A 25,894-nucleotide genomic window follows, 5' to 3' on the forward strand; every position below is an offset into this window, starting at 1 on the left:
CAATCAGACAGCTGCAGCTGTTTCAGAACGCTGCTGCTCCAGTCCTCACTAACACCAAGAGACCCCTCCATATTCTCTATAATACATGTTTTTAGTTGCTTTTAAACGGTGTTGTAGGTAGGATTGTGAAGATCCAGGACTTAGCCAAAAAATGTGAACATCGACAACTTCTCAGTCCCTCCCCACTTTCTGCTAAAGCCCAAAACGGTTTCCTAAGCCCCGCCCCCCACAAGGGAGAATGAATGTGTGTGCATGAGCAGTGATTGGTGCATCTGAACAGTTAGACACCCCCCGGCCCTGATTGGTGCATCTGAACAGTTATACATGCCCCCTGGCCCTGATTGGTGCATCTGAACAGTTAGACATGCCCCCTGGCCCTGATTGGTGCATCTGAACAGTTAGACACCCCCTGGCCCTGATTGGTCCATCTGAACAGTTAGACACCCCCTGGCCCTGATTGGTCCATCTGAACAGGGAGCTGTGGATTTTTGTAAATCCCACTCCAGGCTGTAGGTGGAGCCAGATTTATGTTAATGACCTGCTTCCTGTAGTTCTACAGGAACATAGGGTCAGTTTCAGCAGATATGACAGACAGGGAGTTTAATATGTCTTACCTACTGCACCTTTAACTGCTGTTAAATGATTTATGGAGCACTTTACATTGCCTTGTTGCTGAAATGTGCTATAGATAGAAAGTTGCCTTATCTTTTTCAGCAAGCTTTGACTCGTGTCTGCAAAGTATTTCAATTTATGTTGATGATGTACGCCCTTTCTGAACACTAGTGCAGTGCAGATTGCCTGGCCTGCGTTATTGCTGCTTGCAGCTTTCTCGACAACCGCCCACACAAGCAGCTTTATGCTCGACACCGCGCTTCCTCAGGGTTCTGAGCCAAACACCCCGCCATGACAGGCGTCAGTGGCTCACGTGTTCCTATCTGCCACGGGGATCTGTAAGTGTGGGAGGCCTTGAGGTCATTCGCAATATTTTCAAATGCCTGATGAAGTTTAGATGCTTCATGTTTAGACACAGAACATCCCGTTTACCTACAAACCAGACCCGGATTTTAGTTTTACTTTATTATTACTTGACTCGCTGAAAGAAATTGCAGTTTGAGTTCTGTGGCCAGGCTATTGTTTCCTTACTGTTTATATAGAGATTTGGAAAAGACAAGGTGATTCTAGGTCAGCTGTTACTTTTCAGCCTACAAACTGTGGACAGAAAGGTTGTGGTCACTTTAAGGCTCTTCCACTGACGAGCCTTTTATCTCCAAATGTATGATTTCTTTTTTCCTCGCCGTCTTCTCAACAGTCTTTTAGTAATTATAATGAACCAACCCCCAACCCATCTCCCCTCTGCACACACACACACACACACACACACACACACACACACACACCCCCCTCCTCCCAAAAATAATGAAATGTCTTTCCTCCGGAGGTAGCTGAAATAATGGGCAAAGAGAGGGAGAGGGGGAGACCATAAACGATAATGAACCACCTCATTCTCCTTTTTTTTAATTCCTTCTCTGATTTCTCCCCCAGCCCCCTCCCTCCTTCCCTTCCTCCTCCTCCCCCGTGCATCCCACCGTCACCTACAAATGTTCTCATTTTATTTTCAACCCGGCTGAACACATCCACCTACTCCCATCCTGAGTCTCACTCTCCCCCCCCCCCCCCCCCCTTCTTGTCTCCTCTCACTCCTCACCCGTTTCTACATTGTCTGAAGCAGCCCATCCCCACCACCACCACCCCCCCTGCCAGGAAGCATCCTGGGTAATTTCCTCCTCTTATTGAATTGGGACGGGGGGCGGATGGAGGGAGAGATAAAGGGATGGGCAGATGAACAGAGGCTTGGGATGAGTGCTAATGGAGCCGGTGGAGAATTCATACTTCACCCATCACAAATACATCCTTCTCTCTCCTTCTTCGGTCTTTCCTTTGGCTCATGTTCTCTCCTGAGTAAAGTACAGATGGCCTTCTCTCCCTTTATTCCCTCTTATTCTCTGTCTCTCTCTCTCTCTCTCATAACAACACCCAGGACAAAAGACTCAGACCTTCTTTTCACAGAATGCTAGGCTATTGAACTACCCTGCACTCTGTCTGCTTAGACACACACACACACACACACACACACACTCTGAACCTGATGCTCCCTCATGCCCTATGTTATTTCTAAAGGTGAGTGAGTCATTGTTTCTCTATTCCTGTCGCTACCTTTGCTTCTCTGGGCCAAACACTGTAATCTTTCTGCAGCACAGTCTCATCCTAATGCACGCACACACACACACACACACACACACACACACACACACACACACACACACACACACTTCACCTAAGCTACAGGGTTGAAAAGATACTGTATGTATCACATATGACGGTTTGGGTGGAGGTGGATGAGGTTGGAAGGTGAATGGCCCCAACTATGCAGCTTCTCAAAAGTTGACTCCAAAAATTTGCAGCAACTGAATACTCTCCATTTTTGAGCAGAGCTTGAGCAATATTTTGGCCAATAAGTATTAAAGTAAAGAAATGTAGGGCTTCTGTTTTCTTCTTTGGGATTTGTTCTGAGGTAACAGAACGGTGGATTCGGTGGAACCAAATCCACGCACACCAAAGAGCACACATACACACATTTGAGGGCTGACATGTATGATAAAATAATGGGTTATTGTTTTTTCTTATTATTTCACAAAGCACTATGGTCTTTTTACACACAATAAACACTACACTTACACTTCAATTTGCATCCAATATGTTATTTGGGAACCATATATTACAGGCTGTACGTCCTGAGCCACAGCTGCATATTTATTTATTTCAGAGCTCTGATGCTGGTTTCAAAGTTTCACCGTGACTGACATGAATGCACACAACTATAATAACCTTGACTCTGATCCTGGAGTGACATTAGTACAGAACCCATTTCAGTTTCTTTATTTATTCAACTACAGGCACCAACTAGCAGCGAGTTAAAGGCTCAAACGCAGGCTACATCTACACTACATTTGGGTTTAAAAACGGATATCCTTTGCTATGTCAACACGCAGACACCCTCGTTAATCAGACTGTAGATGTAGCCTCACAGCATTTTGAAAACCATGAACTTTTCTTCCCCTTGATGAGGATGTCTCATGGAGAAAAGAATGGGAAATGGACTGCATTTATATGTATGGACTGCGTCATGGAAAGGTGCTTTTTGGAGGGACAAATTAAAATTGCTCAACAACAATGCTTGGCCTTAAGTGAGAAAAACACGCAAAGAAAATATCGGTTGGTTTTGTTCTTTGCTGGGTTCTAACATAAGGGTGATGATGAGAACCGTGTTGATGTGTCAGTGTGAACTCATTAGAAGGGCTTCGACACGGTGTCTCCAAACAGCCTGTCCAACTGATAGAGAACACAGAGTCAGAGTGTGTGTGTGTGTGTGTGTGTGTGTGTGTGTGTGTGTGTGTGTGTGTGTGTGTATGCCCATGCATGCTGCGAGCAAATCTGTCAAGCTAGGTAGGTCATCAAACACAGGAAAGCCACAGCGCAGTCAAGTACTTTACAAAATAAAACACATTTCAAAATAAAACACCCAAGTTTATGGTGATTTCGGCTGTCTTGACTTCTCAGCTGTGACTAGAGCGACAGGTGAACAGGCACATGGAAAGACAGACAGACAGACAGAGAGAGAGAGTGCCACACACACACACACACACACACACACACACACACACACACACACACACACACAGTTTGAAATGGCCTAACTGGATGTGGTGGGGGTTGTTGTTGGAAGACTACCAAACACACACACGAGGAGCAAAAGAGAGAGAGAAAAAGAGAGGGAGAGCCGTGCTGTAGAGTGGAGAGGAGCGGGATCGCTTTGTGACCGGTGCAGAGAAATGGGAATCTGCACTTCTCCAGTGTGTTCCTGACTTCAGACAGACAGACAGATATATTGGCATTCCAGTGGAAATTGGCACTTCAGTGCCTCTCTCTCTCCTCAGCTAATTAACTAGACACTCAGGGGCCTGGCTTAATTGGAACAAGCTCAACCCTCTATTCGCCCATCCGTTATACACATACACACACACACACACACAATATGACTGACAGCGAGTGTGTGATACTGATAGTCACAGTGGTACAGGGTGGAGTGATTCCGTGTAGGAACTATATGCTATATACCAATCACGACCCCTGCACACTGAGCAGCCAAGCCAAGAACAAGGAGCTGATCTGCCTCCCCAACGCAGAACTCTTCCAGCTGTTTCCTCCAGATGAAACACTGCTAACTGACTAGCAGGACGCATCAGATTTTGGTTTAAAATGTAAATGTAAATGGACTGTATTTATATAGCGCTTTTTCTAGTCTTAACAACCACTCAAAGTGCTTTGACATAGTACAGTACTTTTGGTAAACTGACTGGATAGTCTCACTGGTTCCCTTCCTGCCCGGCTGTCCAAACGCCCCATGGCTCGCGTAAAAAATAGACCTGGCGCCCAGCTTTAGAGGAGCAGAGAGCCGCTTCACGCACACTTCTGGGACGCGCCATGGCGTGGCTGGTGTAATATCAAGCATTGACTTTAGTGGCCGCAATTGCTGGCGGGGGTCGCGGAGCCTCGGGAACGCAGGGCAGACGCGGCTGGTGGGAAAAAAGGGGTCACTTGCAAAAAAGTTTAATAGTTTAATAATATCTTTTGTGGAAGGTGACTGTTTGGCTGCACCTATCACCAATATTTAAGCTTAAGCTCTATTTATAGTAATGGAAAAGTGAATTTTACTTCTCAGTATGTAACAACAATTGCCTGATGATGGTCTAGTACCGAAACCAGCTATTCCATTTATTTGAGCAAGTTAGACAGTGGGTACATTGGTCGGTACATTATGTGCAGAGAATACACAAAACCTTTCACATAGTTATTAAGAAGAAAATGGTTTTGGTCCACTGGTCTTGACGACTGTCAGACTGAAACACTAACATGTTTTTTTTCTCATTACAGCGTTTTAATTGCGAGACGGTTTGTGTGTGTGTGGGAGTAGTCTTCCCAGCGAGGCATTAGTGGGCCTCCTGGTTTCCTCCTACGGGCCTGTACTCAACACTCGAGTGTACCAAAGAACCTGCTGGTCTGTCAAGATTTACATTATGATCCACTCTCAAAGAAATCCCTGTGCTGTCACGGTGCACAGAAACACACACATACACACACACACACACACACACACACACACACACACACACACACACAGCACACCTTCTGTCTGACAGCACAGACAAACACATACATTCAGAAACAATTTGCGCTGCAGCCTCACAGGGGTCAGATCCAGTGTGTCTGCTGTCTAACACGCAGCTCTGGTGCAGTGACCTCACGTACCTTGTTGTTGCCCATGCACTGCAGCTTCATGTGCTTCATGTAGGTGGTGGTGAGAGGCATGTTGTAGTCTATCACCTCCAGTACCAGAGAGCTTGGCCTGTCGTTCTCTGAAGAGGAGAGGAGCAAAGACAAACATCAAGCAGTGACAACAATCGTTCCCCTTTCTACCTCTGACGCCGTATTTACAATACGGTGGGAGTAGTGGAGGAGGCTCTGCAGCAGTTATCTTAACATATATATTATACATTTTAACAATATAAACAGGGGAAGCACCGCATGCCACTAAATGGGTCCATCACCGCAACAGAAGACTCCTAAATGATCGTTGAATGAAAAGCTTTGACAGCTTTAAAACAACTGGTATTTACTACAGTGCTGCAGTATTGTACACAGTTTATTATCAACATCTTCTGTATTTAAGCTTTTCAGAATGTCCCTTCTTATCTTTTCTCCCCCTTTAACTGACAGATGCTGGGTCTCCTCTTAAACCCACCGACAGTTACTGTAATGCTGGTGTTTTTTAGGCTGCCTTGTCACAAAGCCGACACTAGAGGACCCGCTAGAGCTGGCCAGCAGCACAGACAAAGAGAAGCAGTCGGACTCTGTTGGAGCCTTTAAATCCAAACTTAAAACTCATCTCAACTTTCAGTTGGTCGTTTATGAATAACTACTAACTGGCTTGTTGCAGACGCTTGGATCTGGATCTTCATCCTGCAGGAGAGTTACTTCTCCTAAAAGGTGTAACTCTCCTTCTCTGTCTGAATATTTACACTGCAAAAGGTTTTTCTCCACTTCATGCAGCTCTTTTCTAAAAAGGAAACGGAAAAATAAATGCACCTGACAAGCTACACTATCTCCACATCCCCACCCACACTTCCCTCCTCTGCCTCTCCTTTCACTCGTTTATCTACTCACCTCGGAAAGGACGTGTCTAACGTCTGGAGCGTCTACAGAATGGACATGAATACGAGGCGTGAGATCAATACGGCTTAGCAGGATAGACAGGACCGTCATCATTGATTGGTGATTGATAGTTTTTGTACCAGGACAGGAGAAAGAGAGCATGTATTCTCCGGAGAGGGACAGACTGTGATAACTGACTTGTCAGTTATCTTGTCATGTCTTCAACATGAGGCTCTGGACCCCTGCTCAGTCAGGACAATGGTCATCTTGGCCGAGAGGTCAGTTTTATTTATAACACCCAAAATTACAAATTTGGCAATAAAGAAAAACTCTAGAAAACTCTTCCGCATAACCGACACCCCCACCCACCCACACACACACACACACCCACACACACACCCACACACACACCCACACACACACACAGTGAGCCTGCTGCCTGTGTCAATTAAGCATGGCTCTGGTCCACGCTGATTAATTGCATTTAATAATTCACAGCTGAACTTTAGTGGGAGTCACTTCAGCGTAGAGATAAAGGGGGCTGAGGCTGTGTGTGTGTGTGTGTGTGTGTGTGTGTGTGTGTGTGTGTGTGTGTGGGGTGTGGGGGGAGAACCCCCACAGGGAAGGAAGGCAATTAGCTGCTCTCTTTCTGAGTGGCATCCAGTGTGGTCACAACACACACACACACATTGAGCTCTGAGTGTGTGTGTGTGTGTGTGTGTGTGTGTGTGTGTGTGTGTGTGTGTGTGTGTGTGTGTGTGTGTGATTGTTTGCTCAGCTTACTTCTTACTGCTTAATCTTCTAATTAAATTATTTCTATTGTGCCCTGCGGAAACATCGTATTTCATTTTGTACATTTTATTTTTAATCAATGGCCAGCTGGTCAAAGCAAACCGACCGATGGTGTGTTTTAATTCACATTACATAACAGATTTCAATAGTTCTTCCCTCAGATTCAGAAAATTATGTTTTTTAATTGACAGCTTTTACATGTTTCAACAGCACCGAGGCTTTCGGTGGTATTTGGTTATGGATAAATGGAAATGTAAAAAAGGCAACTTCTCCCTGCCAGGACTCCCCTCTCACCCCTCTCACCCCTCATCCTCCACATCTTATATGGACTCTCATTTCTTTCTCTTTTACATTTCACTTTCTCACTTCACCCCCCCAGCCCTCTCTCCCCCGACTCTGAGGAAGATGAGCTCGTTTCCTGGGCCATTTTCTTTGTTAAAAGCCATTAATTAGGCTAATTGAGGGGAGAGACAGGACACTCCAATGACTCCTCTTTTTAATTAGGAACGAGGAAGAAAAAACGGGGGGTGGGGGGTGGGAGGGGGAGGAAGTGAGGGAAGGATGGAGAGATGGACGGAGGGTATAAAGCAGCGGAAGGGAGGATGGAGGCGGAGAGGGATAAAGGGATGGGACAGGAAGCTTGGAGCAGGGTAGGGGGGTTATTGGGAGAAAGAAATAAAAGAAGAGCTGGAAGCGAGATGGTGGGTGGGAAGATGGAGGGAAGGTTAAAGGAGTAGAGAAAGCCAGATATGGACAAGCTTGGGGGGGGGGGAGGTGGAACTGTGGAAAAAGATGGGGAAGGGGGGGGCCTTCAGGGTGCCAGTAGTTGGAGAAAATATGTACAGGATATAATGGGGGGTGGGCAGCGGGTGAGAGGAGAGATGGGGAGGAATTTAAAATGGATGGCAGCTACACAACTGAACTACTCGGACATATTTTCTGTTGAATGACTGAGGTATCATTACATTTCATATTTCTACACACGTTGACAAAAGACTTATCGTTGCTGTCGGGCAGAAACTTACTAAGTCAATATTTCAGGGGGGTTGTCTAAATCAATGCTTTATGAATGTCATTCACTCCCTCATTCTCTATCATTCACTCCCTCATTCCCTATCATTCACTCCCTCATTCCCTATCATTCACAGTCCTCATTCACTCCCTCATTCCCTATCATTCACTCCCTCATTCCCTATCATTCACAGTCCTCATTCACTCCCTCATTCCCTATCATTCACTTCCCCATTCCCTATCATTCACTTCCCCATTCCCTATCATTCACTCCCCCATTCCCTATCATTCACTCCCTCATTCCCTATCATTCACTTCCCCATTCCCTATCATTCACTCCCCCATTCCCTATCATTCACTCCCCCATTCCCTATCATTCACTCCCTCATTCCCTATCATTCACAGTCCTCATTCACTCCCTCATTCCCTATCATTCACTCCCTCATTCCCTATCATTCACAGTCCTCATTCCCTCCCTCATTCTCTCCTTCATTCACCCCCTCATTCTCTCCAAGATTACAGCTATCTGGCGTTAGCATGCAGCTACTCAATAGTTAGCAGTATGCTAACGTTAGATTGTAGTGGAACGAAGCAGCACTTTCTACCGTCAATAATCGCAGATAAAGCCTTCTGAACCCAACATTACCCAATCAGACATGTTTCAGCAGTAATGCGACCCAAAATTGAGGAGAATTTAACAACATTGGCTACATGGACCGTGTTAACACATCAGTGGCTTAAAAAAACCACTCCAGTTCTGCCTAGCTGGAGCAGATGACCAATCAGACGTGATACCGAGCCGAGAGGAGAAAAAAACTGTTGAAACTGGAGCGTTCAGAACAGTTGGAAATCTGAACGTTTTAGCTCACTGGGATTTCTCTAAAAATAAGTTTGCCTCATTATTTGTTTTGGCCACGTTTAACATGCAAATCCGACATTATAACAATGTAGATATGTCAGAAAATACAGAAAAGCATAATATGTCCACTTGAAGTAAGTAAAAATATCATTGGAATTTTTGAGGGCACTATACAGTGAACGCTCTAAGAAAATGGCGAGGGGGAAATATTGTGCACTTACAGCAAATGCACAGCCATCGTCAGCTGTTAGTGCCTGAAAAATAAAACTGCATTGAAGAGCTTTGTGGTTGTTTGTGCATAAAAAAGGCGTTTGCTGCCCCGGTGTTGGTCTACCTTTGTACTCCTGTCCTGTGGTGCTGATGTGCATCCTCTTCTGACACTCTCCGCAGCTCATCAGGAAACGAGTCACCGCCTCTCTGGGCAGGAAGGCGTACGTCTCGGCTATCTGAGAGAGAGAGACACCGACAGACAGTCAGACAGACCGAGAGAGAGGGGGCGGGGGGGGCACTGATGACAAAAAGAGTTGACTTGACATCAGTCATGAACATGAAGGAGTCTTTATGAATGTTCATGACTGTGTGTCAATCAGTAAATTATGACACTTTTAATGCAAAGTTGGCATTGTTTAAGATGTCTGTGTTATGACAACTTGACATTAACTTAACATAACCAACATAACCCATCATAAATATGTAATGGCAGGCCTAAACTATTATTATATTAATTAATTAACTTAAAGAAACTACTTAGCTTTATGTGTTAACATTATACATTAAACTGTCATGAAGAGGTTGGTTTTTACATATATAAAATATTTTCCTTGATATGATGACCGATGTCATGTCATGGTTATGAAAGTGTCATCTCAGTCTTATGCACACCCCTTCAAATTAAAGTGTCACCGAGACTTGTAGAAGGGTGGTATCTGGGCTGCACACCACATTCACTAGCATTTCTTTCACTTTCACTTCTTTTGGTCTCCATAAATCATAATCACTGACATCTGCATTTTATACTGAAACATTTGCAGCAACTCACATTCAAGTTGTGATTTAAAACGATGAAAGCGCATGTTTACTATCTGAATAGCTGCCAAAACATACTGTATAGATTGTCTGGGACATGCTGTCATTTTTTCCCCCTCCTGTGTGGTGCATATTGACAGTAATGTTGTGTTGAGGTGTTGCAAATGCATATATTAGGTAGTAATTTCTTACAATTTCCCAGAAAAGACTTTACAAAAACACTGAGTGAGAGTGCTCCACCTGCACTGTACTGTCATCTGTCAAAGTACTATACTATCTAATGTGTACAGATAATTATTAAACCACGACAACATCTTCTGCATATACAACTATATGATTCAAGACATGTTGTCTACATTTCACCAAATAATAAAATTGGCCCAATTTTTGTCTCAAAGATGGTGTTTTTTTTTTTTTTTAAAAGAGTGTCTTCACTCATCAGTGCTGCTGAGAATATGAGCCTAAATGCGTTTGCATAAATCAAACATTTATTCTGGAAGAGAGGCACAAAGACACAAAAGAGGAGAGGAGGAAGGGTGGAAAATAGCCAGCGTGGGTGGATGGGGGTTGCTGCGCAGCGCTTGTGTGTGTGTGTGTGTGCGTGTGCGTGTGTGTGTGTGTATGTGTGGGAAGGAGGGGTAAAGCAAAGGCAAATGTCACTCACAGCCTTTGGTGGCACTCAGACCTGAAGCTAAGTGGCATGGTACACTAGCTCCTGGCTTTAACTACTGTATATACACTATATTTATATCATTATGTATTCATAATGTAGAAGGACACAGAGGACAGTCTGACAGACCAACCCCAGTCTGTGCAAAAGAATGAATACTTTGAAAGAAGACAAAAACAGAGACATACAGAGCTCTGAATGAGATGAAGAGGACGAAGAGGGAATGGATGAAGACAGACAGAGTTCATCACTCTGCAGAGAGACCAATCTGTTGAAGCTGCACTCCCTACATGTTCCCAAAAGAGGGCAGTGTCATCAGCGGAGACAGCAGAGCAGAAATGGATCAGCGGAGACAGCACGGGCTGGTTTACTTTCTCTGGACAAACAAACCATCTATTTCTACATCTGCCTCCATCAGGCTGACCTGTTGATTTCAAACATGATTTTAGCTCTGAGGTTATGTTTAGGATGAAGTCTAACCATTATTTTCCTTAGCATTTAATCTGTCAATTGCTTCCTCAAATGAGTGACTAAATGTTGGCTCCGCAGTCGTCCCAAACTCAAAGATATTCAGTTTATCATCAGCAGAAAATGCTTTGAAAAAAAGGACTTGAAAATAGTTTCCAATTATTTCTCTGTTGATGGACTAATGAATTAATTGACTAAAACGTTTTAGAAAGAAGTGACGCCTACCAAACAAAACGATAATTACACACAATAAGTCAAAGTAGAAACCGACTGAATGTGTCTGCCTTTTTTTAATTGATTTTCTATTTGGTTTAGAGAGATTCAGACTGCAATCCCTGTGATCACAAACTGAAACTACGTCGTCTGACAGTAAAAGAGGAATGAAGCCACAAAAAAAAGAGGAAGAGAGACAATAGAGAGAGAGAGAGAGGGAGGGAGAGGACAGAGTGTTGAGCAACAGACATTATGAAAGAGAGAAGACGCTGTGTGGGGGAGAGGTCGGAGGAAACACAGAGAAGTGACAACTTAAAGGTAGAGAGAGACCACAACTCAAAGGTGAAGAGAGAAGACAGAAACAAGCCATCAGGAAGAAGGACATAGTAGTACAAGCAGAAACTGTCTCCCACCAATCAGCATGTCCTCATTATAAACGGTAACGTGACAGCTTTCTTACAGCTTTGTAGGTCTTCTTCTGGCCGGCGTGTTTCGGGGCTTTGCCCGGGTCGGCGCTGATCTCCACGTGCATGGCATAGATGATGTCGAAGAAATCCTCCACCACCGCCACACGCTTCAAGGACGAGTCCAGCCCTGATACTCCGTCCACGCACTGGAAACAGAGGGAGGAGTGGTTCGGCTTTTATTCAGAAGTTCACAGTAAAGACAGACAGGAGACAGGAGACATGAGGACAGAGTGGCATGCGACAAGGATTCCCAAGGACCACCAGGGACGTCTACCGGATGAGCTCACAAATTAAGTTCAAAAACAGCCCCTAAGAATGGACTCATCCAGACAGATACATGTTGGAGCCAGCAGAAAATATGGCCAGTGTTTAGATGATGTGACCCGTTGCATCTAGAAACTCCCAGACCTCATGAGCTACTGTTTGAACTATAGAGCACTATGGCCTATTTCCTCCTGAACTTTGTTCAGAAACTGATCTCAATGAATAGTTTTGAAGTATCATGACCACAGAAAAAGCATCATGTTTTAGAAGTTTGATAGTCAGAATTAAAGACTAAAAACAGAACAGCCCAGGGAGTGCAGGAACAAAGAATGGATCAATGTATAAGCTGATAAAGAGGATTTGCGATTTTTTTTTTTAACTGAATATCTTTGGGTTTTGGACTATTGGTGAAATGTCACCAATAGACTAAACAATTGATTGAGAAAATGAATCAATAGTGAAATGGTAAGTTGCAGCCCTGTCTCTATTTGTTATAATGTCCAAGCTGTCTTTAAAAATAATACATTATATTGTAAGTAACCCAAGGACACTTGACATACAGAAAACACGCGAAAAAAGTGCATTAATAAAAAGCTTGGCTAAAGAGACTAAATGGAGTTTTAACTCCAGCATCCTCTCACATCCTACTCAAATATGATCTCTTCACAGTGCTTCATGGTCAAATCTGTAGGCTGGCACTGCAGGACTACTTTCTACCTTTACCACAAATAGAAAATGAAAACAAAGACGTTCATTTCAAATAATGGGTGTCACAGGACAGTGTCTGGGAGTCAAAGGACAGTGTCTGGGTGTCACAGGAAGGACAGTGTCTGGGAGTCACAGGACAGTGTCTGGGTATCACAGGACAGTGTCTGGGAGTCACAGGACAGTGTCTGGGTGTCACAGGACAGTGTCTAGGAGTCAAAGGACAGTGTCTAGGAGTCACAGGACAGTGTCTGGGTGTCACAGGACAGTGTCTGGGAGTCACAGGACAGTGTCTAGGAGTCACAAGAAGGACAGTGTCTGGGTGTCACAGGAAGGACAGTGTCTGGGAGTCACAGGACAGTGTCTAGGAGTCACAGGAAGGTCAGTGTCTGGGAGTCACAGGACAGTGTCTGGGTGTCACAGGATAGTATCTGACTGTCCCAGGACAGTCATGGGAGTCACAGGACAGTGTCCGGGAGTCACAGGACAGTGTCTGGGTGTCACAGGACAGTGTACAGGACAGTGTCTGACAGTCCAGGGACAGTCATGGGAGTCACAGGACAGTGTACAGGACAGTGTCTGACTGTCCTGGGACAGTCATAGGAGTCACAGGACAGTGTCTACTAACAGGACAGGACAGGACAGTGTTCGCTGCCACTGCTGCTGACAATAGGGCTATAAAATGTTAAAGTGTGTGCAAGTATGGTTAAGTGCTTTTCAAAGCATAAAATGAAATAATTGTTCATGGATTTATGATCAAACTCAATTTGATTCATTCTTCCATTAAGTTCATACTGTTTATGTTGAGTGCATGTAGTCCAGCGTAGTGGACATGTCTGTAACTTTCTGAAATTGTTTTCATGCATTAAGAAGAGTAAAAACACATTAAAACATTTTTTGACTCAAGCTTTCATAATTTATGCATCAGAGGGTTTTAAATGAGCCGTCAGGTATATTTAGCATACAAGTATGAACCTAAAAATGAGCAGAATATAGGACTTAAGTTATGAGTCATCTGTAGTTTACAGTAACTTTGTTTCTGAAGATCGTTATGAAGAGAACAGTCGCTGTAACAAAGAGATGAACCAACTGTTGGATACAGATACAAATCTAATCAGTGGTGCATCACATACTGCCATCATTAGTCTTGACGAGAACAGGAATACAATTATGATGCTATTATTAAATATACAAAAGGACTTCTTACAGATGAAAATTAACAGCAAGGAAGACAAGTGTGAAGACAAGACATGCTGCATTACAGTCACACATTTCCAGGTGAATAATTACAAGTAATTATCAAACACGAGGGAAACATGTCAAATTAGAATTAGAACATATATATAGAGCGAAATGAATGTCATAAATGGCCTTTACATGAACATCTTTATGTCTTTAGCTGCCGTAGATATCTAAAGCGTGATGAAATGTTGCCAACATGCCAATTTCTTCTGATGTTTAATGGTGTGAAATAAAACCATGATGTATAATCATACTTGGCCATAGACTTGTACACCTACTGTTTGGTAACCAAACTTCCCAGAGGACAGAGCTGTCAGTCGCTCACACTCACACAAACATGGGAATACCAGGAAGTCTCGGGAAACAGCCTTTTTTCCCACAAGGCTGTGGGAGTGAGGTGTACCTCGGTGGGAAGAGGGACTCAAAAGGGTGGGAAAAGGGAGTGTGTACGTTTCTGTTTCTTTGTCTAAAAAACCAGAGGAATAGAGAAGATAGAGAGGGGGGGGAATAGAGGGATGGATGGAGGGGGAGGAGGGCTTTGCTACCTGCTCAGAAAACTATATGTGTCAGTGAATAACAACAGGTGGTTCATCTCACACACACACAGACACAGACACCTCCTCCCCAGCTGCAAACGTGTAGCACATGGTGAAGCCTGCTACTACCATGGTAACTAATGAGAGCTGACCTCACAGGGCAGGTGTGTGTATGTGTGTGTGTGCGCGCGTACACACACACACTGTCTGCAACAGGTTGTGTGTTAGTGTGCAGAAGAGGGTTTCCTACTGGACCAAAACAGATACCAGAACCCTAATTCAGCAGATGATCATCGCTTGTGTCTTGGATATTTTTATATTCATACGTATATCTCGTAGGGTGAAACCCAATAGTCGACTGTTTGATCTAAGGAGCCTGAGTCGACGGCCAATCTCTCAGTATTGCTGGGTAATAGATCATGCTATATAGCCTATAACGGTAGGAATATTAGCCTATTAATAACACTGTTAATAACAATTGGAAATAAGGTTACCATGTGCAGAAAAATCAGAAGAAGTGCCTCAGTACTGGTGAGTACTGGTGAGTACTGGCATGGTTTCTAACAATAATTAAGTCACACACACAGACACACAGTCGCTCGCATGCTCGCACGCACGTACATGAGGGTAATAAAACAAGCAGAAAAGGACCAAGAGTATAGGATAGAGTGGTCGCAGGTTGATCACTTTTCTGATTGATGCTGCCTTTTATGAAATCTAGTCATTGTTCATATCTGACACTGCACAGTGAGATTTTATTCTAACTTGTATTTTTTACCTGTCTTATTCTATTTTTTCCTATTCTCTTTAATGAATGTTTTTTTGCTCTGTAATGTTTAATGTAAAGCACTTTGACATTTTGACTTGCCTAGTAGCTGAAATGTGCTAATTAAATAAAGACGCCACAGAGTTGGTAATCATTCTCTGCAGATGTTTCACTATAAGCAAACCCTTCTATCTGTTGTTGATATAAAAAATATTGATTAGTGGAGCTATTCTCTTGCAGGGAAAAGGCCCTGTGTGGAGACGCACAGCTGATGCTCAAGTGGAGACTCTGGGGTGGGGGCAGTCCATGGCTGTCTTGAAGAATATTTCATTTCCACGTTACATGACACAACCTGTTCTGTGTGTGAACTGTGTTAAATATCCAGCCGACAGCTAGCGGGACGCCTGTCTACCTGTCTGTGTGAGGAAGGCCAGGGTGACAGGTGTGTGTGTCCTAATTATTCTAAAGCAGTGTTCCCAGTACAGCCTTTACCAGATGTAGAGCATCTAATGAAGAGCAAATGAACACAAACACACGCACGCACTCACTATCTCTTGACCCTACCTCTCTCTCTGTGCCTTTCTCTCTCCACCTCCTCCCCTCCCCTTTCAGCTCGAGGTGCAGGTACTGTAATAGTATGGTAGCTATGGTAACCAGCTGCAGCTTATCACAGAGGGGATGTTTCTAATGCCCCCCCATCCCCAATGCCATTTACAACTGCCAGGCAGAGAGGAGGAGGAGGAGGTGGAGGAGGGTGTGAAAGAGGAAAAAGAAAGGAAGACGGTAGGATTGATACTGGCTGCTGCTGCTGCTGCTGTTAGTAGGAGTAGGATGGAGGGGAGGTGGAGGAAAAAAGAGGACAGAGGAGAGGAGACAAAGGAGTGGCATAGAGAGATGAAGAGGTGGGGTAAGCTCGGTCAGGGGCGTGGTGCAGGTGAAGCACCTCTTACAATTCCTGAAGGATTCAACTCCACACAAACTACCATTACCGTCAGTGTGTTCAGTGAAACCGCTGAAACTTGTGCAGAATTACATACATTTTTAATAATAATTTTGATCATCAATCTTCCTCATTGTTGTGATGCACGTTCAATGAACCCGTCAATCAAAGGGCCTGGGCAGTTGTGTTTTGTGTTGACTTTCTGGAGGTGGCCATCCATGCTAAATGATAACCAATAGAGCTCAACAGTGACCGCCCACTTTTTCTAACGGCTCTGGTTCCGGAAGGGTTTTCCCCCGATCAATTGTTCCATTGACGTTTCAAAAATTGCTGATATAAAGAGTTTTAAGCCTGGCACCGAGCCAACCAGCTACCAGATGAATCATGAATATAAAACATTTGATTCGGAGCGAAAAAACATTTTGAAAACGGCAAAAAAAGGCAAAGTTACAAGCAGTGTGTAGAGAATCTAAAATAGACTTTAACGGGAGAAGCTCGCTCTAGCCTTCCGCGGTTCGTGGGTACGGTAAACGTTTCCCGGCTAAAGCGAGTTGGACCAATCAGAGACGTCGCTGTTACACTTAGGATTGTGGGTAGTGTAGTTTTTCGCCACAAGAGCGCGAATAAAACATGTTTTTCTTAGATCCAAGTTTGATTTCATACGGACCTCTAGCTTTTACAGGGGCAGAAACATTAGCTACACAACCTGGTAGCTCGGATGGTTCAGACCTTATGGCTGATAATCTAAATCATTATGGAGAAAATCAACGGGATGTTTACTACCCGAACCACACTGTTGAGCTCTATGTGCTCTATTCCAAACACATGACCTAAATATGTTTATTCATATGAAAAATGTACCAATTTCTTAAACAAGGTTGGTTAAAAAAATAAGATATGTTGCGACTCGTTCACTGGGTATACAACTGTACATCTATTTGAATATATTTCTCATGCATAAATCAAATAACAGTGTCAGAGGTTTATAATGCCATCACTCAGCTTTAATGTCTCTCTCTCTTTCTACTTATTACTTATATAATCTAATAATATAATATTCATCATATGATGTTTTGTAAGGAGACGACCCCGTAGCAGGAGTTACACAGTGTTTTAATTCATCCCACTGTGACCCAGGACCTCCAATGTGATACTGTTGTATCTTCTCTCTGATGTGTGTTTACAGCATGCCAGGCCAGCAGTGCCCTTTCCCTCTCCCTGGCACATCACACGAGGGTCGGGCCACCGTGCAACACACACACACACACACACACACACACATACACACACACAGATAGGACATGTTTGTCCTCCACTGTCTGCTCCTATGCTCGTTGTCCCTGATACTGGAAGTGAATGTGACGTAAAACCACACACACACACACACACACAATAAAACCACCACATGCAAGAAAAAAAATTGCAAAATATACTTAGATTCAATTACACACATGCACACAGATACAGAGCGTAGACACACACACACACACACACACACACAAAAAGGAGCTGAGGTTGGAGGGCACATCACTGGCCCGGGACTGTAGCTTATGTGACAGCATGCGCACACACACATCCCTGTGGGCTACGGGGCAGGATGTGTGTGTGTGTGTGTGTGTGTGTGTGTGTGTGTGTGTGTGTGTGTGTGTGCATGTTGAGGGGACACCTTAAGGCACAGTAGACAGGAGAGCATAGCATGCGACCGACACACACACACACACACACACACACACACACACACACACACACACACACACACTTCCTACTGGACCGAGTAGAAGGGTCAAAGTCAGAAAGGGGAAGGAGAGAGAGGTGCGAGGGCAGAGCTGCCCGTCTGCAGGACACACTTGAGTGAACATACAAATAAACACACACACACACACACACACACACACACACACACACACACACACAAGACTGCAGGCTTTGCACACACATGTCCTGTGCAGCAGCCATGACAAAGAACTGCTACCAAAACACAACTATTTTTAGGTTTCTTTTCCCCTAGTCTCGCTTTGCCAGACCTTTCTCCACAGCGCTGCGGAGGAGGGTCTGTCTAGTCCACACAGCATTCCTGGATGAGAGAAAAACCTGTTCTGGTTTATTGGCATTTCTTTAAACCAATCACAATCGTCTTGGGCGGGGCTAAGCTCCGGACGGAGCCACGGTGCCTCTGCTAAATAGTCTCAGGAAGAACTTGTTTTGGTGGAACATGTGGACGTTCAAAAGTAGTTTTAGTCGTGCAACAGAAAACTCCGATTGGACAGATAGTCTAGCTAGCTGTCTGGATTTACCCTGCAGAGATCTGAGGAGCAGTTAACCATAGTCCTCACAAATCCACCAGAGGTTAGAACGCCAACACAAAGGAAGACCAAGGCAACAGATTTTCTGCCTAAATGAGTGAAATCTGGAGCAATCCTGGAAGTGGAACATCGAGGATATAGATTACTTTTCCCCTAACCAGAGACCCAGTGGGACGTAAGACTTCTCTCTCTCTGGGGGTCGGACTCATTAAAACTTAACAGTTTCTCTACTCACAAGCAACAGACCCATGACCCAGTTTCAGGTCTCGTACCGCAGTCTGAAAAGGGGTATCCCCCATTTTATTTCCTTATGTCAAGTCAGCTGGTTTAATATTTGAGTCAGGCTACAGTGTAGTTTGGGCAGAAGTTGGTGCTGAAGGCAACTCATGACTGTAATCCGCCAGTGAACAGAGTAGAAGGAGTAGAGGGTGCTAATCAGAAACAAAACAAGCCTGTGAGTTAAGTGTTACGTCAGAACTTATTCGCCTAAGGTGTTTCCATATCCCACTCAGAGCATCAACTGTTTTTTCCACAAAGACCAAAACCACCTCAAGAGAGGCGGGGGAAAAAAACGTCTTTGCACAATTGCCGTTTCCATCCAGCTTTTCTAATGTGATCCATGAAAATCCTGTTGCACTAGGAGACATGTTCCTTCATCACCATGGACACACACACACACACACACACTGTAGTTTATTTTGAATCCCACATAGTAGACCTTCCTGCTGCCACAAATACTCACTAGAGCACCACATGTGGATTTATTTAATGTATGTATTTGTTTGTTTCACAGGGATAATGGACAGTCAGTGACTGTCCCACAGTTAGCTCAATGGCTACATTTAATCACTCAATGGAGTTATGGCATCAAATGTTAAGCCACCGCTGAAAAAAGTCCCCAACAAATGCACCTTCCACCTGTTTGTTTGATAAAAGCTACAATGGCAAGCCGTTATAAGGTATTACATTTTTCCTATTAAACTACATTATATATTTATATAAAGGTTTGAAACATGGACTTAAACCTTGGTAGTTTAGGTCCTTTCACGAGGCTTGTTGACAATAAGCAAATCATGGAATAACACCGGGCTTCTCCTTTATTAGTATTATTTATCACTGAGCATCTCACACAGATTACAAGGAGCTAATTCAAAAAACAACTCATATTTGATATCAGAATAGTATATTTATCAAGTCGATTTTATATTATTCTTTTGATACTAATATTACATTGATTATTATTATTCCAATGTAATGCTGTTAAAAAGGAAACTAGTAAGGGATTTGACTATAAAAAAATATATATTTTCTATCAAAATGAACTTATCTTATTGTTACGATTCTCCCACACTAAGTTTAAATTTGACATGAAGTGAAATCCCTTCAGGAGCTTCAACACCCAAACTGATGTCTCTCTGCACCAGTATTGCAAAAACAAATTCATCACTAATGTTCTGAGATTCTGTTACAATGCCTAGTGTTTTGACTACAGCTGATTCACGTTGGTGTTGTTTGGAGATGGCCACCATCATTTAAAGGGCTTCGTTGCTCTGAGATAGTGAGACCTTGTCCAACTTCCCTGGTAGAGCACTGTTGTTGATTAATTTGAGGCCACTGACTGTGTCTTACTGAAGTTGTTCCAGTTGCTGGGTGTCTTTGAGATCAGCATTGTACCACGTCCAAGGCTCTTGATGGGCTTCTCAAGAATTGTTGGGATTGGTTCTTCACTGATGTGGAACCGGTTGTCTGCTATTTGGCCTTTGATAATGGAGATGCTACGAGACTTGCTTGGTGAGACCTCCATTCGAGCCCACTTGATGTTTTCCTGGAGTTTTTGTAGCAGGCGTCCGGTGTACGGTTTTGTTTTGTTATGGTAGTCATATCATCCAGGTACGCCCTGATTGGTGGAAACCGCAGTCCATTCCTGGACCGTTCGCCTCCCCCCACCCATCAAGATGCATGGATGATGAGCTCCATTGCCACGATAAATGTCAGGAGGAGAAATGGTGCAACCCGCCATAATTGCAGAACTGGAGATCATGGAAATAGATCTTGACTAGTCTAAATCCTTCGCGTTCCACTTCCAGGATTGCTCCGGTGCTGCAGGAAATTCCGCCGGATGCATGTATTTTCCGTCCCCTTCCTCTGTCTCTGTGTTGGCATTCTAACCTCTGGTGGATTTCTGAGGACTATGGTTAACTGCTCCTCAGATCTCTGCAGGGTAAATCCAGACAGCTAGCTAGACTATCTGTCCAATCTCAGTTTTCTGTCGCACGACTGTTTTGCAGCGGCTCTGTGCGGAGTTTAGCACCGCCCATGATGATTCTGACTGGTTTAAAGAAATGCCAATAAACCAGAGCACGTTTTCCTCCCATCTCGAATGCTATGTGGAGAAGCCAGACCCTCCTTCAGCGTGCTTTGGAGGAGGGTCTGGCAAAGCGAGACTAGGTCTTGACCTCTGTGATGTTATTTGGGACATAAAAAAAAGTTGAAGGCTGTCCACAGGATCTTGTGAAACGATCCAAAGGCGTTGGCAAGATCTAAGAACACCACATTGTAGGAGAAAGGAGAGTCCTCTCCTTTCTTTCTTGGCAGTTTGTATCTGGTGCCAGATGACATTAGCATGCTCCAGACATCCTGAGAAGCCACGTATCCCGGCTTTCTGCACTGAGGTGTTGACAAAGTTGTGTCTTTGCAAGAATGTTGAGAGCATGTGGGCCAGCACACTGAAGAAGATCTTTCCTTCTACGTTCAAAAGGCTGATCTGGTGAAACTGGCTAATGGATGAGGAGTTCTTCTCTTTGGGAAACAGAATGCCCCCCACCCTTCGCCATGCCTTAGGGATGGTTCCTTTCTGCCATGCCACCCTCATCAACTTCCAGAGGTATTTCAGGACTCCAGGAGTGTTCTTATAGATGGTATTCTACTGAATACCATTGGGCCCAGGAGCTGAAGCTGATTCTGCCCGTTTCACTGTCCTCTCCACCTCGCTCCAAGTGGGGGGTCTCGTATCCATATGGTGCTCAGGTGGGTGAACAGGTGGAATGTCATTCGGGACGGTGACTGGATCATTCCACCAATCGTCAGAGTAGGTCTTCCTCATGTGCTCCTCCAGATCTTGTATGGGTTCTTTGAGGCTCCCACTTCTCTCACTGTCAAAGAGGCCCTTGACTATGGAGGAAATATTTATTCATAATTCAAATTGAAAGTCCAAAGAGAAAACGAAGCGAGATCAAATTAAAAACATTATTATTTGATTATGCTACTAGGAAAAATCATGCCATAATTAAATTTAAAAAAGAAAAAGGAACCAAAGCAAAGTTCATATGTAAAATGTTAATATTTGGCTTTTCAATTTCAATTTAACATTTGGCTTTTCAATTTCGATTTAACATTGTCTTTTCATTTGGACTTGACACATGTCAATGTAAATGAGGAGGCGTGACCCAAAGGCTGGTGGGAGGGTCTGAAACCAAAGGGGTGCAGAGGCACCTTATGAACAGCAGGGGGAGCTGACTGCTGGGGAGCTCACTGTTGAGGAGCATCTGTCTGCAGCTTCGCCACCAGGCTGACTTGGCCTCTTGTTTCACATGATAGAAACTGATGATGTAGGCTAAACACAAACAACATTTCATGCAACAACAGTGACGTTTTCATGTAGTTACTATAACTGGGCCCGTGTTAGTGAGGACTACATTAGTGGTACGATACTGATTCTGGTTTCCAACTTCGCCATAGATGTGTCTGTTTAAAACACGGACGGAGACAACTTCTCACTTCTCACATGGGTGTGGGTAGCTCTGCTACGTGTGTTTGTGTGTGGTCAGATCTCGAGGACGCGCACACACGCGCACACACACACACAATCTCAACCGGGTAGTGATCGTCCAAACTGTGACCGCTCCTTTTTCTTTCTCTCACTTTTTTCTCCGGGTGGTGCGCGCGGTGTGTGGTGCGTGTCTGCGCTATTCTCCAACATGTACTCACAACAATCACTCCTGATGGGCGGCCTTTTGTACAGCCCGTGTACGTTTTCGTTCATTTGATTTCCGATTTTGAAACGATATCCAAATTTGAAAAATGGGTCATTTTAAACCTTGTTAATATTGATGACAATGTGTTCAAACGGAAAATGAGTCATATTTCAGGAAATAAACTTGTCCATGATTCTATTGAGAGACTTCCAGCTGACAGCGGTGTCTGTGAGCATCACTGGCCGGCCAGCACGGAAGCGATCCCGGCCGCCACCAGCTGGCTGTCCCGTCAGACTGAAGCTTCGGACAACATCGGAGAAAATGTGCAGTTGGCCATCAATGTTTGTAAAACTGCCCATATTCAAACTCTACACAGTTAATTCCTCGTATAAAAATGTCTCAGAAGTGAATTTAGTGGTGAAATAGCAGACAAAAATTGTAAAAAGTTTCCAGTTGTTTGCTGATGCTGCTACGGCAAACTCCCGATCTAGATTATAGAATCGATTGCTTTTATATAATTTCCATCTGATATCATATCCTAATCTAGTCCTCACTAACACGGGCCCAGTTATAGTAACTACATGAAAACGTCACTGTTGTTGCATGAAATGTTGTTTGTGTTTAGCCTACATCATCAGTTTCTATCATGTGAAACAAGAGGCCAAGTCAGCCTGGTGGCGAAGCTGCAGACAGATGCTCCTCAACAGTGAGCTCCCCAGCAGTCAGCTCCCCCTGCTGTTCATAAGGTGCCTCTGCACCCCTTTGGTTTCAGACCCTCCCACCAGCCTTTGGGTCACGCCTCCTCATTCACATTGACATGTGTCAAGTCCAAATGAAAAGCCAATGTTAAATCGAAATTGAAAAGCCAAATATTAAATCCAAATGGAAAATTCAAAAGATAAATCATTTTACATATCAACTTTGCTTTTTCAGTTTCCTTTTTTAAATTTAATTATGGCATGATTTTTCCTAGTAGCGTAGTCAAATAATAATATTTTTAATTTGATCTCGCTTTGTTTTCTCTTTGGACTTTCAATTTGAATTATGAATAAATATTTCCTCCATATTTGACAAAGCTGTAGGGGTCACTGTAGAAGCGTTGTCGTCTGAGGTGTTCTGCTCTACGCAGCTTCGTCAAAGCTGCCTTCTTTCCTTCATTAGCCTGTCAATTTCCCACAGCCTCCTGGACTTAGTCTGGGTTGAAGGATCTTTCTGCATCCGCTGCGTCTTCCCCTTTGAACTAAATCTTTCGATGCCCTAACTGTAGAGGATGGCTCCCATGTTTGGTTTTCTTTCAGCAGACCCCTTCTGTCCTTCTAACAAGTGGACAAGGTCTGTGTTGATGTTGTCCCACTCGGTTTTCTGGCTGGATTTGGGACACAGGATTTGTGGTTTCCTTGCTTCCATCCTCTTTTCTGCTGCTATCTGTGGCTGGCTGGACTCATGGCTGGAGTCCACTGGACGGTCTGTGTGCTGATGTGTCTCTGCACCACTAATACAAAAACAAATTCCTCACTAATGTTCTGAGTAAATTACATTTATTTAGCTGGACCCCAGCAAATGTAAACACATTTTGCGATTTTATTTAGTGGCATTTCAAAGATTTTCTTGGTATTTCTTTCATACATTTCTTTTATATCATCTTTCTATCTGACCCTCCATCCGACCTGCTGCACCTCCACTGCCTCCACCCACACATTATTAGCAGCATCTCTCTCTTTCTCTCATTTCCTCTGGTTTTATTGTGGGCTCTCTCCCTCTGTTCATCTCTCCATCCCCTTTCCAAACCACCCTGTTGCTAGGATACACGTGGGTTTCATTCAGTGAAAGCTAACTGCCCCCTCCACACCTCCACCACTGCTCCTCATCCTCCTTCTTCTCCACCCCTCTTCATCCAACAGAATGGGACACACACACACACACACACACACACACAGAGCTCCAGGAGTATAAAGTGTGTGCAGGACCGTGAGCAGCAGTAGCCAACCTGCATCACGACACACACACACACACACACACACACACACACACACACACACACACACACACACAATGTAGAGACGTGCAGACATTAAATGTAGAAACACATGCAAGCACAGCAAATATGCACACACACACTGTGACACAAGCATTCTGACCGCACACACTGTTATACACAAATGCTGACTAACACAAGCACACAAAAGGAGTTGAGAAACACACACCCCTTCAGTCCCGAGGTACCATAATGCAGTGCAGTAGAAAAAGCTCCAGCTCCCACTGCGTCATATCAGGAACATTTCATGCAATAACACGTGATTAACGGTGTAAAATGCCGATGAAGTTTCTCCCAGTTTGACAACCGCAGAATAATCCACCGGTAAATATAAGCCACAATGTTGACAAAAACATTAACATCCATGTTCAGCAGCAATCACGTGAAGCTTTCTGCAGCTTTACAGCGACAAGAAGGGGTTAGCAAGCAGAGAGGAAACTTCACCTCATTCTTTTCCAATTCTAATTCTTCCTTCTAAAACAATGACATATGAATATGTTCTGGTTAGTTAAGCAAATAAAACGACTCTGTTCAGGTTGTTTTAAGAGGTCAAAGGCTACATCCACATGTTTTCGTTTTAAAACGCACATCTTTTGCTACGTTTTTGCCTGGCGTTGACACTACTGGTCCAGCGTTTCCAAGCCCCTAAAAGACCTTTGGAAACGATGACCCAGACACTTACCTTCCCTCCCTGATTGGGTCTTATCAGTCCGGATGTGTCTTTGAATGGGCTGTATGCATTTGCAGGCGTGTTAGTATGGACGGAGATTCATTCTAAAACTGTGCTAAAACGCTGTTTTATTATTAAAACGTCGTAAACGTGGATGTAGCAGACACTTTTAGTATCGGTACTCGATACCTTAAAAAAGGTATCAACCGAAATAGCCCAGTACCAAGTAGTAATCAAAACTTCTGCAGTCAAAAGATACCTGCATTCCATCTTTTTTTGTACACAGATCTAGAAATGATACAGATAATCTGCAAACTGCCAAAAAAATGGCTCGATAATCAGTCTATCCCTAGCAGGAGGAACAGAACACAGGCTGCCTCTACAAGCTGTAAAACACAAAAATAAACAGTCAGTAATAATCCTGCTTACAGTCTTCACATTCAGCAGCATGCAGGAGTGGCAGCAGATAAATGGGCCATGACACAAACCAACACCCCCCCCATCCATCCATCCTGCTCACTGTGACCTGCTTCTATCCCTCTCTCTATATATACAGCAGCATCCCATCACTCTGTCCATCCATCATCTCCATCTCTCTCTGGAGGATTTGATACCACAATCCAAACACTCCTTCCCAGATGCTGCACATCTTCTCTCCTTTTCTGCCCAAATAGTCTTAATCC

General features: G+C 44.0%; 1 protein-coding gene across 2 annotated transcripts in view; it reads right to left on the minus strand.

Annotated features, from left to right (window-relative positions):
• Window positions 1-25,894, minus strand: part of LOC144521412 (nucleolar protein 4-like) — a 134,035-nt gene that overhangs the window by 80,759 nt on the left and 27,382 nt on the right. For both annotated transcript variants that reach the window (XM_078255978.1, XM_078255977.1), the window contains exons 2-4: window positions 11,770-11,922; window positions 9,267-9,378; window positions 5,368-5,474 (exon numbers count right to left, since the gene is read on the minus strand). In XM_078255978.1, the coding sequence (XP_078112104.1) occupies window positions 5,368-5,474; window positions 9,267-9,378; window positions 11,770-11,922 (372 nt within the window). The remainder of the gene's footprint in view (window positions 1-5,367; window positions 5,475-9,266; window positions 9,379-11,769; window positions 11,923-25,894) is intronic.

Source organism: Sander vitreus, chromosome 7, assembly GCF_031162955.1.
Source record: "Sander vitreus isolate 19-12246 chromosome 7, sanVit1, whole genome shotgun sequence".
In the NCBI taxonomy this organism is placed as follows: Eukaryota; Metazoa; Chordata; class Actinopteri; order Perciformes; family Percidae; genus Sander; species Sander vitreus.